This window comes from Panicum hallii, chromosome 6 (assembly GCF_002211085.1).
Source record: "Panicum hallii strain FIL2 chromosome 6, PHallii_v3.1, whole genome shotgun sequence".
Taxonomy (NCBI): Eukaryota; Viridiplantae; Streptophyta; class Magnoliopsida; order Poales; family Poaceae; genus Panicum; species Panicum hallii.
Window position 1 is genome coordinate 34,224,591 of NC_038047.1, and position 14,426 is coordinate 34,239,016.

Genomic DNA, 14,426 nt, shown 5'->3' on the forward strand with positions numbered 1-14,426 from the left:
TCATAAATATCCCTTAATTAATGAGCGGTCCATCTTAGAGGCCGTTTTAGAGAGTTTTTGCTGGTTAAAACTCTCCTTACTTAACATGATGAACTTGCCATTTGGAAGGGGAAAAACAAAATAAAAGCAGGACTAGGAAGCATCAAGATAGGCAGAACTTCCGCCATCCCCACTAAACGTTTCCTCCCATTGTTCTCCTTTCCTCGACTACACTTGTCCAGCAATCGCATGACAAGGATGAGCAAACCACCACAACACTTGTTCTCTTAACAAGATTCACTTGTTGGCAACTCCTAGTCATTTGAATATGATGGACTTAAGGACAATGATAGGAGGGTAGTGTTCAGCGTAGGGGTTCACTAAACAAGTATAGATGAACCCGAGAGTGAGTCGCCCCCTGTTCAAACTTGAAATTCAAATACGAGGAATAATTCAAAATTCAAATTCGAAGATGAGAGAGTGTGATGCCCAGCATATAACAGAGCAATCAGCAAGGAGAGCCATGAGCATGAGGTCCAGAAGAACTCCCTTAGACCGGATGGATGGCGATGGCGCGAAGCAGGACCCGACCCGGCACGGCGGCAGCCAATCACGGGGCGGTCTCCTCGATCCGGGCCGGTCAAAGAAATCATCGCCTTCTCCTCGTCGCCTCGCCACGCCTCGCCTCACTTCACTTGAAATTCCTCCCCTCCTCTGCGACGCGCTTCCCCGCTCCCTCACCTCACTATAAGAAGCCCCGCTTCCCTCCACTCCTCTCACCACCAGGCACCAGTCGCCTCCTCATCGTCAAGCGATTCCCGATCCCCGACCCGATCGCCAGCAAGCTCACACTCCGCGCTTCCAGCGGCAACGGTTTCCCCTCCGGCGCCGACGACCGAGCCTCGGTTCTTGCAGCCGCAGCAGCAATGGCGGAGGGCGGGGAGAGCGGCGGGCGGGCGCGGCTGGTCTCGGAGCTGGTCTGCGTGCAGGACCTGGTGCGCCGGCTCGAGCTGCAGCTGCGCGCCCCCGCGGACGCCGCGTCCGTCGACCTCTGCCGCCAACTCATCCACCAGATCGTCGCGCTCACCGACCGCTCCATCGGGATGGCCCGCTGCTCCCCAGACCTCGCCGCCGCGCACTGCTTGCTCCCCGCCGCCGCGCAACAGCAGCAGCAGCCCCTGTCCGGCGCGCCCAGCCCCCTGAGCGACGCCGGCTCCGACCACCACCAGCCGTTCCTCCGGGCCAGCCCCAAGAAGCGCAAGGCCACGGCACGCTGGACCAGCCAGCAGGTGCGCGTCAGCGCCGCCGGCGCCGGCGCCGAGGGCCCCGCCGACGACGGCCACAGCTGGCGCAAGTACGGCCAGAAGGACATCCTCGGCGCCAAGCACCCGCGGGCCTACTACCGCTGCACCCACCGCAACTCGCAGAACTGCCCGGCCACCAAGCAGGTGCAGCGCACCGACGACGACCCCAAGCTCTTCGACGTCGTCTACCACGGCGACCACACCTGCCGGCCCTCCGCCGCGTCCACCAGGAGGGCGCCGCACAACCCGCACGCGCAGGCCGCGCTGCAGGGCCTCGCCGCCCGCCTCACGGTGACCACGGACGCCGCGATCGCCGCCGCCGCGCTCCCGCCGATGACGCCCGACAGCTGCCCGGCGCGGGGCGCGTCGTCGCCGTGGTCGCTGGCCTCGCCCGTCGGCTCCGACTCCAACGGCTGCGCGCAGGGCGTGTCGCCGTGTCCCGTGCCCGGGTACGCGGACTGGGGCTCCCACGGCGACCTCCAGGAGGTGGTTTCGGCGTGCGCCGCCGTGTCCGACCTACAGGGACTGCCGGTGCTGGACAGCGAGCTCATGTCGCTGGAGTGCTTCGCGTTCGATCAGAGCTTCGACATGGGCGGCGCAATGCCGAGCCTCTTCTATCCATGAGAAGAACAAGACTAGAGCCCTGTCCATGTCTCCATGACAGGAGGGAAGAGCAGAGGAGCCTCTTCCTAACAACTGTGCAGTAGCAGAAAAGCAGCAGAGCTTTTAGAACATCTGAATAGCATCTCTTTGTTTTTGTTTCATTCCCTTCTGTTTTGTTTTTACCATCCTCCACTTGTTGGGTTGAATTTTGTTGATTTCAGTCAGGAAGAGAAAAGGAATCAGAATTTACCTATGGAATGTTCTTCTCAATCCCAAAAAATTACCATCTCTTGATATGAACTCACTCTGTAGCCTGTACAAACACAAAATCCTCTGAGCACGTCAAATCTGAAAACTTGTTCAACTACGACCAAGTGAAATCAAGCTTGCAACATTCCCAACTTTTCATCCCTTCCGAGTCCAGATACTATCACAGGAAATAGGTCCCGATTACCAAAACAGTTACGAGAATCGGGATCTGATTAACCAAAACAGTTACGAATTGGTTTCTGATTAATCTAAACAATTGCAATCGTTTCAGAATCCTTGTTTAAGAACTTAAATGTACAAACACAACAAGCAATTGTCGGGTGACGCTGACATTGTTCCAGCACAAGAAATGAAGTAACATTGCAAAGCTGAGGGCAGCCTTGATCACGAGTGCAGAACAGTTTGACTCCAACATCTCACACCTGACCTTGACAAGGCTGAAAACATGGCTACCATATATATAGCTTCTCATAAACTGATGCCAAGAAAATTCCATGAAATCAATACAATCTACCCTTAATTTCATGAAGCCTTCAACTGTCCGATACAGAAATCCTCGATAATATCGAAGACTCTAGTGCCGTGCTGTGGTCTGCAGGTCAAGATAGAAGAATGTCATGGAACTGAGAACGAAAGCAGCAAAGAACCAGATATTGATTTCATTCAAGCAGAACCATTAAAGTGAAATCAGGGAAGGCATATTTATGGTTCAGGAAAAAAAGACAAGATAAGAAAGACATGCATCATCAATATCATCATTTCAGTTCCAGATTTATTTTGCAGTTAGTGGTGGACCATGGTAGGTTTGCGAAAAACCAAAGTACCTCATTTGCAAAAGCAAATACTGCACAATATAATCTGGACACCTCAGTAGGAGTTTTCAAAACACAAACAGATTTGAGCCAATTCGTCGATCTGGTCTAATTTAACCTGAATTCTACTCTAGAGTACATAGAAACCAAAACATGAGAAGGCTTGCTAATTTCCTAGGGGAGCATATAACAGAGCATCTGAGAATTTTCTCGCTCGAAGAGTACATGTGCATCAGGCAAACCATGGAGTTCATTGCGAAATAGCATTACTTTAGAAGATATTAGCAGTAGCAATTACTGGATAGGCAGCATAGGAAATAAAATTCCTGGCCATCTCTGCCTAGTAGGACAGCAGTACTGTCATTGTATTCTCTTCATTTTTCCTTTAGAATGTTCTTAGTAGATGTAGTACGAACAGAACTAAAATTACAATGTTAGATCCTCATTACTTTGGTCCATTATATCAACACAATTTTAAGATGGCAAATATTTAGAGGCAGTAGCGCTCCTGGAAAGAAGCTAGTAAAAATCCTACATGAATAATCTCATTAGTAAAAGGCACACCATGTAAAAATCTGGATGCACTATAAAAACAATTATTTCTAATTATCGAAGAAAAAACCATGGAAGGCACTGAACCACTGAAAGAACATGCTATGAAGTATAGCAAGGAATTAAGAAATTACAAACCCAAAAAAGCCTTCTGTGGAATCACCACCAGCATTATTTAGAATGGCATCTCCGCCTGGATGTTCCTCCACATAAGGAGTGACATCATAGACCTGGTTCAAACACCAAAGACAAATTTAAAAGAGCGAAATATGTGAAGCTTCTTATTTTCAAGTATAGGGCATTGAATAGGGACAAACTGAGGTGGAAACTCCGTTTATGCAACCTTGTCTTTGATGATGATCCAACAATCCTTCCTTGTGTTATGTTTAGAGATCTCTTCCTTTGTATAGCTCTTAGATGTCTGGATGTACAAAGACAGTAAAAACAAAAAAAATGCATTTCTTCAAACTTTGAAAAATATTACAAGTATTACACTGCAGATCTGGAGAGGGGCGGGGGGGGGGGGGGGGGTGCATTGCAGCATGTATCTGTAGGCTAAAAAAACTAGCCAACTAAAAATGAAATATGAACAGCTTACCGTTCCATCTCCTGAATCAGTTCCCTTTGATTTACCTGCAATCCAAAAGTTATTCAGATCTAACAAGGTCAACCTGCTACAATCACAAGCAATTAACGCTGCAGCCTGTACCTTTGTTTTGGGACTTCGGGATCACAAAGAGAGCTCCTAGTGCCAAAAGAATGACAAGTGAGATGATGATAATAACCTCCATCTCTTGGTCCTCCGGAATTACAGAACTTTACGGCCACAAAAATAATATGCTATACTGAAAAAAAAGTCAACTGAAATCAGGGCCAAAGGGACGAATGAAGATTGACTAAAAATTAGGTGTGGACTTTCAGTTAGTAATGATGATAGCTAATGTAACATCCTTGTTGAATAACAACAAAAGAATAACTCAAGATGCCAATGCCAGCAAGCAGCACAATGAAATGGCAACTCCATAAAATGCATTGAACTACTGACAGAACATACTACAGGAGCGACCCGTGCCGCGACGGAGCTCGCGGCGGCCGCCCGCGCGGCCCGCGGCGGGGCTCGGCGGCTCCGGCCCGTGCTCGACGGAGCGCACGGCTGCCGCCCGGTGCTAGCTAACCAATTGATCGTCACCACTCCGACCTCCCACAGGAGACGGGCCTAGAGCCCACTACATAATTCTTAGCAACATTGCAGCGGCCGCGGCGGGGATGGGATTCAGTGGAACCAAATCCCATGCCGCACGCGAATCCGCAAAGTGAATTGATTCTGATTTTGGAGCAACTATCCCAATCCCACAAAGGGGATCCTGAGTGCCGAGAGCAGCATGAGCAACCCATCCAAGCGAGGCTTCGGGATGGGGCTTCCTTACCAGAGGTCGATCCAGGTGGTTCGACGGATCGCCGCTCCGGCGCAGTTCAGGGGGTCGACGAGGGCGGCGGCGGCGGGAGAGCGGGAGGGAAGGCGAGCCTGATCTGAAGAGCTCACTAGAGCCGGCAGCGGGGGAAGGGAGTGACACTGACAGGACGGCCGCGGGGCGAGTCTGTGTTCGGCCAGTGACCCCTTCTACGAGAAACTCACCTACTAGCAGACCTCGCCTCTCTCAGTTTCGACCGTGGCAATACTGCAAAATATAAAAATGAACTTAGGTAAATAAATAAATTATGGTAATGATTCTATAACAGCCGGCCGCATTTTTGTTTGACGGAACGGCCGATTCAACGACCCTCGGGGGCGCGCGCTCGACCTCCTCTTGACACACTGGTACCACGCCATCGCTCCCGTGCCCGCGCGGCGCCCTTCCCCCCCCCCCCCGACCGACAGGCCGGTCCCACTTTCTTTAAACCAGAGGGAAATTTATTCAAAACATCGGGTCCCGTGCCCCTTAATTTCTGTTGCTCATCTTCTTTATAGGGTTTCTCTATCTCCTCTCTGTCCCACGGCGTTTAATTCAAGGTTTTTTTCGATGTTTTCGCCCTTGTTTCTAGTGAAGGTCATCGTCCCCGAGCAGCTGGAATCCGAAGGTTGGAAGAAGCGGTGGGGAAAGCGCAAATTAGATAGGTGAGCATCCAACCCTGCATCCCCTGAATCTCTCTCTACAACTAGTCTCTACAATTTGTCCCTATCCCCCTCCCGTCTCTAATCTAATTTTTGCTGTGTTTTTGGTTTGCAAGGAGACATCAACACCCCTTCTGCGCGCCTTGCTTTTGCTCCTCTCTGCAATCTGGTGGTGGAAATCGCAGGTTCGGAAATTAGGTGAGGGATCCCCTTTTTTGCGCCGCGTTCCTCAGATTCTCTTCCCCTATGTGCTCATGTGGATTTTCCTCAGATTTATTCAGCGCGCGAAGATTGTGTTACAGCGGAAGAATCTCTGCTACAGGAAAAAGCGCGCACAGATGAGTCAAATTGCCCCCTCGCCCTCTAATCTATCACTGCAACTTTTTTTGCTACTGGGATGCTTAGGTGTTAGGAGCTTTTTGCATTAAATCTGTGTGTTGGGCTACCTTGTGGTAGTGGTTTTATTGGATATGGGTAGGGATGTAAGGGAAATTAGAGGGGTTTTTTCATGGTGTGTTGCACTAATGATTAGATGTTATTTTTGTCTAAATAAACCATAGTTCTAAGGTTTGCATTGATTTTTTTGCTCCTCCGAAATATAGGTCAGTGGTTTTGTTGGGAATTGGTAGGGAGGTAGGGGATATTAGGGTTTTTTTTCATAGATTCCGCGCTGATGATTAGGTGTGTTTGTTTGAATAAATCATAGTTTTCGGGATTTTTTCGGCTCCCTTTAATATAGTTCATCGACCTCTTTTTCTATACTGAATTCTACCGCAATGGCTCCCATTCCCCTACATTTTGTAGTTCATTTTTTTGGCCCCCGGATGCCTGCGACTTTTAGCCCCTCAGCCCCATTATCACTAACCTTTTTTCTTTCGTAATGTGTAGTTTTTTCTAAAAAACACATATCACAAATTACAATGCCAAGAGTATAGAAGGAGCATCAAGGTCGGGCGACATCGTCCGATGCCGTATGTCTCATATCTGCTTCACCTGTCATTATTATTATAGTCATACATTTTTTATTTTTAGGAAATAATAGTTTTATCAGCTAGGCAAATTCATTCATCATGTTAGGCAACTTTACCTAATACTTTTACTGAATATGTTTTCAAAAAAACCAAAGCATTTCTGATTTTTTTATTAAATTCTTCTTTTGTTCAAATGTGTGAAGAATCGAAGAAACAGGGCGTCCCCTGCTAGACTCATCAAGCTATATGGATTCCTATCTGAAGGTCAGCGCAAGATGATACGCGATATCAAATTTGATGGGCTGCTGAAGATTGCATGCTCCACAATCCCAGCAGACTTCGCCAATTGGCCGATGGTGGAGTGTTTCAATGCTGAAACTTCATAGCTAGTCTTTCCGGGATGGGGCGGAATTTTAGTCACATCAAATTCTGTGGCTGACGTACTTAACTTGCCAAACAGGGGCAGCAAAGTGAAATATGAGCTTGACGTGGATGCAATAAACTTCATTCACAACAAGTATGACGTCATTCAAGGGTCAGCACCCAAGATCGAAGAAGTAATTAAAATGTTGAAACAAAACAAGGCTGCAAACGAAGATTTCTTGAGGTCCTGGCTGATGATTGCAATTTCAACTTTCCTTTGCCCACCCACCAGCTTGGGAATAAGCCCCAGATGCTACTCAGCATTAGTTGACCTTTCAAGCATTAAGAACTTGAACTGGTTTTAGTTTGTGGTTGATCAGTTAAAGGACGCAACTATAAAAATTGACAAGAAAAATTCTATGAGGGGTTGCATTCTTCTACTCGTGGTAAGTTTAATTCTGTGAGGTGGTTTTCAGATTCACTGGGGGAGTCATTTTTTTTAGTTGATATTTGATATTTCCTTTTTCTTTTTTGCAAATTTTGTACATAGACTCGCTAGATCTTCATAATATACAAATCCCCACGGGTATACCAAGGATCGATGCATGGTCCAGGAAGCTTTTGGACCAGGTCATCAAGTTGGACACAAATTGCGACGGCTCTTTTGGCAAATTGAAGGTACGCAAAAATAGATAACAGCCGTATGGGATCTCACTCCGCTAATTTTTCTTTTTTCGCTCTCAGTCTCGCCCACGTAACGCGTGCTAACCGTATTTTTACACCCTTGTTTTTTAGCTGAAACAATCAGGTCATTTAGTGGAGGCTGGATTCGCTCTGCAGATGGATGACAGTAGTAGATTTGTAACAACAAAATCACCAAGACTCTTGCCCCCAAAGGTATGTGCTGCATGCCCCTCTGTGTGCGGTTACATGAGCTTATCCATCCAGCTGAACCATGCCCCTAGAGTTTTTTCTCCTTTTTTTTTAGCATGTGCATTTTGTTTAGTAATTTTCCTTCCTATGCAGTTTTAATGCCCCCACCAAGCAATTTATTGCCTCCCGCAAAGCAACTTTAGCTTTTCTCATGAAGCAATCTTTATCCAAATTTACCATTTTTCTCATTTACTTTTTTTTTGCAGAAGAAGAGGAAAATTTGCGAGTGTCGCACCTATTTAAGGATAAAACCGAATGCATAATTATATGTATGTCAGGATCAAGTTCTATACATATGGTGACTTCATCAGTGAATAATCAGCAACAGTATCACGAAAAGAGAATTAAAAGACTATAAAGATTATCAGAGTTATACAGCTTATCCTGTAAACGAAAACTCCAAACTTCACAGGCAATCGACCGGGGGTTGCGTAGGCCTAGAACTCAGCATCATCTTCAAAAGACTTCATATCAACTTTCTCTTCTGAGCAGCAATTATAACAAGCATGAGTATACTTATGGTTGGTACTCAGCAAGTGTTGGGAATTATATGACATGAGGGCCAAAATCTATTAAGCAATTTTAGTTGGTCAAATTTTATTAGCACCTGATTACTAAGATATAAGTTCATACCAAAACCTACATTACAAACCCACATTACAAGAGAGAAGAGATACATCATAAGCATAACCAAAACCATATACACGGTGCCTGAGGGGCTTCAGAAGGGCTACCCGCTACTAAATCCGTAGCCTGAGGGGCTTCGGAAGGGCGAGGAGCGTCATTGGCTGGGGCAGGTCGCATGATTTAATTCATCTTCAAGTTTATTAATCATGTAAGGGTCCAAGCCGCTCTTAATCGTGAGCACGACTAATATATCAGGTTTCACTCTGCAGAGGTTGTACACTTTATCCATAATTCGTATCTCCCACTTTGCCCGAGGTAGCTAGCCTCTAAAACAGTTTCGAGGTGAGTGACAAGAGATTCACTACAAGACCTTTACAAAGATTCCCTAACTTATGACAATCCACTAAGGTTTCAGGCCGCAGTGGTCATAACCCTCCCTAATGAGAAAGACACCTTAACCAGGAACATATCTACGCCTTAAAAGGACCGGGCTATACCCCATCAACGCACTTCCCTCTTGCCCTTTTGGTAAGATCATTTAGAGTTTCTAATTAATTAAGTAAGACTAGAGCCATATAGTATTGTGGTTGCACTGTTTTTCTACGTGGTTCTCCATGTTCCGATTAAAATATATGATCTTATGATTAACAACACAAAGAGCATGAACATGGATAAAACAGGTGTAACATCATCATTGTGGTCATCATGGTTATATATTATTCCCAAACCAGAACGAGTTATAGCAACTAAGCAATAGCTACCCAACATAAAGGTAAAACCCAGGTTGACAAAGAATGATCATAAAGACTAGGCATATCTTGTCAGGGATAGATCCCCTGGGTACCGCAAGGAAGCTACCCGTGAGGAAAAATAAGTCTGATTCATACTAGGATTCCACTGTAATCCTGTTATGACTCATACCTTGTAATCCTACTAGAACTCCTACCTTGTAATCCTACTAGAAACCCCGTCCCCTGGGATATATAAAGGAGGGCAGGGATACCTAGATAGGCAGAGAACCAACAGAGAACCAACAGAGAGCAGCCAACAGGCAACTCAACACCCAAGCGCAGGGCGCAATATACAACACCTAAAATAGAACGTAGGGTATTACGCTACTCTAGCGGCCCGAACCTATCTAAATTTGTGTCTTGTGTCCTTGCGTTCACCTTCAAGTTCCAGATCCGGCGATCCCTCACCAAATAATCACCTACCTTAGGATATCCTTAGGTAGGCCGATGGTAAAAACACCGACATATCCTTAATTAGGATCCATCAAGATTAGAACATATGCATGCATAAAGAAAAAGTTATATTTATTGTGATTATTAGGACAAAAAAATGATCAAGGAAATACTTGCCTTTCTTTTAGAGAATAGCTGCTCAGAGTCTTCAATTCTTGTTCTTGAAACTCTAAATCTTCAAAGCTCTTGGATCGCGCTTCTTCAAACGTCACACAAGCATTGGACCGAAGCATACAAGCAAGCAAACAAATAAGAACGACTAAGAATAGATACAACAAATAAAAGGAAAGCTTTAAAAGAGCGTATAAAAGGTTAGAGCTCTCTGCTACGGTCACGAGAACGAAAGATGGAAAACGGAGCTACAATAGAAAAGAAATAGCTATCGAAAGATTTATGTTATAAAGAGACAAAAGAAGTATAAGCTTCCTTTATTTTAATTTAAAAAATTAATGTAAAATATATTCAAAAGAGAATATCCCCGACTATAATTAACTCATATTATATTTGCATTTATAAAGATGAAGTAGAACTTAGTCAAATTTTATATATGATTGTCTATGTACGAATTATTTGAATTAAACAATTAGAAAGAAAAACTGGTGAGAGCATCTAAACGTCGAAATTTATGGTTCGTGTTGAACTAAACAAATTATAACTAAAATACATTTAAGTTGATATTAATCAAATTAACATTAATTAAGAAAACCGGAGTTAAGACTTAATTGGATTTTAATTGGAAAAACTAGATGAGAGGATATTAATCAAAATAAATCTATATTTAGTTTGAAAAATAGAAATTATGGTACAACAGCACTACTAAATGATAGCTTAGGGTTTTAGAAGACTAACGCAAAAAGAACGGATCGAAACAGATCTAAAACGCGGAAACTACACATGAAACAAGCTTATAGGGACCTATACGTAATTAACTATAGATTTCAGGGGCTAGCACAAAGAATTGCAAGACATAGAAAATAGTGCTCGCAAATTAGGAAAACTTTAGGGTTAGATCTGAAAAATACCATGAGAGGGGTTGGGTTGAAAAGATGTAATAGATCCAGGGGGTTTTCTGCAAATTTTACAAGACACCTGAAAAACTGCAGGTGTTACAAGATTTTCAGGGGGCTAAATTGCAAAAAGCTCGAGACGGCCCCAATGGTGGCCGGCGGCCACTGTTTTCCAAATCCCCAGAGCGAGGCAAAAGAAAGAGGACGACGAGGGGATTCGATTCCATACCTTACTTACCGCGAGGATGCATCGTGGTGGTCGAATTTCGCTGGAGAAGAGGTGGCGACACCTCTGTTCATGGTGGCGGCGCTGGGCACCAGGGGCGGCCCAAGAGGAGGCGCAGGGGGAGGCGAGGCGCGACGCTGGGTGTGGAGGAGCGCGGCGCAGAGGGGCAGGTCTGGCGCTGCAGCAGCGAGAAGGCGCGGCTGCAGCAGGGCCAGGGCGCGGTTACAGGGGCGCAGGGCGTGGAGGAGCACTGCTGGGGCGCGAGACGAAGGCTCCGGGCGGCGGCGCTCGGGAGAAGGGTAGGGCGCGCAGGGGCAGGAGTGGCACGGCAGCAGGAGGAAGAGCTAGGCGCGGCTGAGGCAGTAGGGCGCAGGGGAAGAAGGGCGACGGCGGCTCTCTGGGGCAGGTGTGTCGCGGGGGATAGAGGCAACAGGGGCGCGCGGGAGGCGACGTAGGGGAGGGCGACGGTGGTGCTGGCTGCAGGGGGCGCGAGGGCTCGTAGGGGTAGGGCACAGGAAGAAAGGCGGCGCTGGGAGGTGGAGTGCGAGCAGCAGGGGGCACGGGGAAAAGCTAGGGCTAGCGATGCAGAATTTATAGGGCGCGAAGGCCTGGGTTTTGGCAAGCAGGGACGAGGCGGCGCATCGGGCTGGGACTCGTCCTTGAGTTCGGATTGCCCACGGGAGAAACAAGATTGGGCTGACGAGCGGGTCCCATAATTTAGCGAGCAAATAGAGGAAGGAAGAGGTAAAGAAAGGAGGAAACGACCTCGCAGCGAGACTAGAATGGCGAGCGAGTTCGGTTATGGGCCGAAACATGAAAACGAGCTGACAGTGCTAGTCGAACACGAACGAGCTATTCGAGAGCGCGAAAAAGAGAAGGAAGGGATCAGGCCGAGTTGATGGTAGTTACGACAGCGGAGCACCATCGAAAAAAAAGAATGCTGAATTCAAGCTACGGTTCCGTTTCGAGTAAGGTCTGGTCAAGATGAAGGATTAGAGACAAGGAAACTTGAATGGAAATTATAGGATGTTAAATATGACTGAGTAAAAAGGGAGAATGGTGATATAACGGATCCGTCCAACTACGATGAGGATTTGATATCAAAATAGAAATATTTTTCAAAACATATATTTAAGCTTAAAATAAATCTAGAAAAGTCCATATAAATCTTTTAAACCACGAAAAATATATCCAGAAGAATCTCAAAAATTCCGAGGAAAACTCGGAAGGTAATTTGGGATACGAGGAATCCAAATAAAATATTTAGGATTTGAGAAAAGATTTTAGAACTTTCCAATAAATGGATTTAGCTCTACGGAAAAAGAGAATAATTTCCAGAAAAATCTGGAAAATTCTCGAAAAATCCTAAAGATGGATGAACACGTTCTAAAAGATATTTACATCCTAAAATTAAATATTTTATGGTGTGACAGCGAGATTTTAAGCAAAGCTCTCAGCGGTACAACAGAGGTGCTAGGCACATTCATCCAAGAAATGGCTGCAGTAGAACAATCAGCTAGACCAAGTTTGAGAAGATCCAAGCGGAAGAGGGCAGTGAATCATCATGAAGAAGACGATGACACTGACGAAGATTTAGACTATGAAGAAGAAAACGAATCTGACTATGGAGATGATGAAGATGAACCTGACTATACGAGTAGCGATGATGAGAGCTTTGGATTGGACCCTGAGGATGAATCCGACCACGGAGACGCCCCCGATGACGCACCACCCATGGATGAACCCGCCCATGGAGACTATCCTTGTGATGCACCATCTACGGATGAAAAATGAAGATTTCATTCCACTCAGCAAGAGGCTAAAAAGAATACAATCGGATGCATTCAAAGATTTCACTCCATTAGAAGTTCAACCTCCATCTCTATCAGCAGAACAGAGCGCAACAGTGAAGAAATTAGGCAACGCCCATAATAGACGTGCAAGGCTAAAGCTGCCGGAGCTCCCGACTAGTGCAGTTGAAGTTGACAAGATCAATAGCAACACAAATAACTCTAGCATGGCAATAGGAAAATGCTGCAGCTTCAAGGAGAGTGCCCCAGCTAACGACGGACTGCAGCTAGTGTGGCAGAACCACCTAAATTAATCTGGCTCAAATGCGCTAACCATCACCATACATACAGGCAATCCGGCTAACACACACCTCAAACAGAGTAATTCATTGGTCTGTCGGGTAACATCCCAATGCAACCACTGAAATTTTGATCGAAACAATACATACATACAACCCCTAGGAAGGTGAGCCCAGAGATTACAACAATCCACAAATTTTACATCAGAGAGTTCAATATGAATTATTATTACAAACTAAGTTCGAAAATCATAAAACAAGTTCTTAAGAGTTCAAATGCAGCGGAAATAAATAATAGTTTTAATCGACAATACAAGATGTCATGATGAGGTCCATGCATGACCTTAGCATCATCATCATACAGCCAGTTGTAAGTTAGCCGGGTCCATAAATTATTAGAGACCGGTTAAGAGAGTAAGACTAGCAAACCAAAGTTATGGTTAGGAGGTTTGAAAATGTTTAGATGTCTTAAGAACTCTTTTGATATATTTCTTCCGTTCTAAATTATAGATTATTTTGGCAAATCTAGATATATATAGATTTTGTTATGCATCTAAATATACATTATGTCTAGATACATAGATTTTGCTAAACCGACCTACAGTTTGGAATAGAGGGAATACAACTTAAGTTAAAATAACAATTAGGTCAATCGGAGTAATGATTTTTATTAGCTGGGAAGACCACTATCATGTGTATAAATTTTTTCTTTAAAATAAAACAATTTATATTTCTACCTCTGTTCTCAAATATATAATGATTAGGACAAGCAAGCCAGTTTAGTATAAACTAATTAATTTAGTTTAAGCATCGGATGAAGTATTGTATATTAAAATAGACCAAATTTCATCGCTAACTCATAGATTAAGACTAGTCAAATTTGTTCTAAAATTGAAAGGATTATTCGTGAATCATTTTTCCATCAACTTGTAAAAGTAATATGCATGTACAACATCTAAATTATAATGGCTGGTGTACAAATATAGTACGAAATGTACATATACATCATGTCAATTAATTGAATAATGTACCAGCTTATAATTTATTATAGAATGAATTTTTTCCGATCTACTTATAGTACAAGTAAAATTTTATTCACCTAACTAGGTACACAATGATTTTTGAGGAATTAGAATACACAGTGCTGTAAGTTTATTATAAATATTTATACTTTATTGTAAATATTGTATACTCTTGCAATAGGTGTACCTCTAATTATTTTTATACTATCATACACCTTTGCGATAGGAGTATATTCTTATAGAAAAAAGCACTAGTTAGTACCTAATGGTTTGTGTTTGGAAATTTTACATTTTATCTTTTTATCAATAAT

At 44.6% G+C, this 14,426-nt stretch overlaps 2 protein-coding genes and 1 pseudogene across 3 annotated transcripts; 2 read left to right on the forward strand and 1 right to left on the reverse strand.

Moving 5' to 3' along the window:
- The first annotated feature begins 459 nt into the window (after positions 1 to 459).
- Positions 460 to 2,139, forward strand: LOC112896971 (probable WRKY transcription factor 41). Its single transcript, XM_025965114.1, has one exon. It carries the CDS (start codon positions 543 to 545, stop codon positions 1,905 to 1,907), a length of 1,365 nt encoding a protein of 454 aa, XP_025820899.1. The 5' UTR covers positions 460 to 542; the 3' UTR covers positions 1,908 to 2,139.
- Positions 2,140 to 2,314: 175 nt separating this feature from the next.
- On the reverse strand, positions 2,315 to 5,223 carry LOC112896972 (cytochrome B5-like protein). Of its 2 annotated transcripts, none has more exons than XM_025965117.1 (6): positions 4,948 to 5,223; positions 4,230 to 4,360; positions 4,119 to 4,153; positions 3,864 to 3,941; positions 3,659 to 3,750; positions 2,315 to 2,748 (listed from the first exon to the last, which is right to left on the reverse strand). In XM_025965117.1, the coding sequence occupies exons 2-6, from the start codon at positions 4,309 to 4,311 to the stop codon at positions 2,679 to 2,681; spliced, it is 357 nt and encodes a 118-aa protein (XP_025820902.1). In that variant the 5' UTR covers positions 4,312 to 4,360; positions 4,948 to 5,223; the 3' UTR covers positions 2,315 to 2,678. The 2 variants fall into 2 exon arrangements, with proteins under 2 accessions (XP_025820902.1, XP_025820900.1); XM_025965115.1 differs by having other exon boundaries at positions 4,230 to 4,365.
- A 135-nt stretch (positions 5,224 to 5,358) lies between these two features.
- LOC112898227 lies at positions 5,359 to 8,410 on the forward strand (annotated as a pseudogene).
- The last annotated feature ends 6,016 nt before the right edge of the window (positions 8,411 to 14,426 follow it).

Excerpts from the sequence above, each read along its gene's own strand:
- LOC112896971 (XM_025965114.1), top strand. The coding sequence starts at position 543 with ATGGCGATGGCGCGAAGCAGGACCCGACCCGGCACGGCGGCAGCCAAT.
- LOC112896972 (XM_025965117.1), bottom strand. The coding sequence starts at position 4,311 with ATGGAGGTTATTATCATCATCTCACTTGTCATTCTTTTGGCACTAGGA. Across the intron at positions 3,942-4,118 it reads CTGATTCAGGAGATGGAACG|ACATCTAAGAGCTATACAAA; the intron begins GTAAGCTGTTCA and ends TTGTACATCCAG. Across the intron at positions 3,751-3,863 it reads GGATCATCATCAAAGACAAG|GTCTATGATGTCACTCCTTA; the intron begins GTTGCATAAACG and ends TGTTTGAACCAG.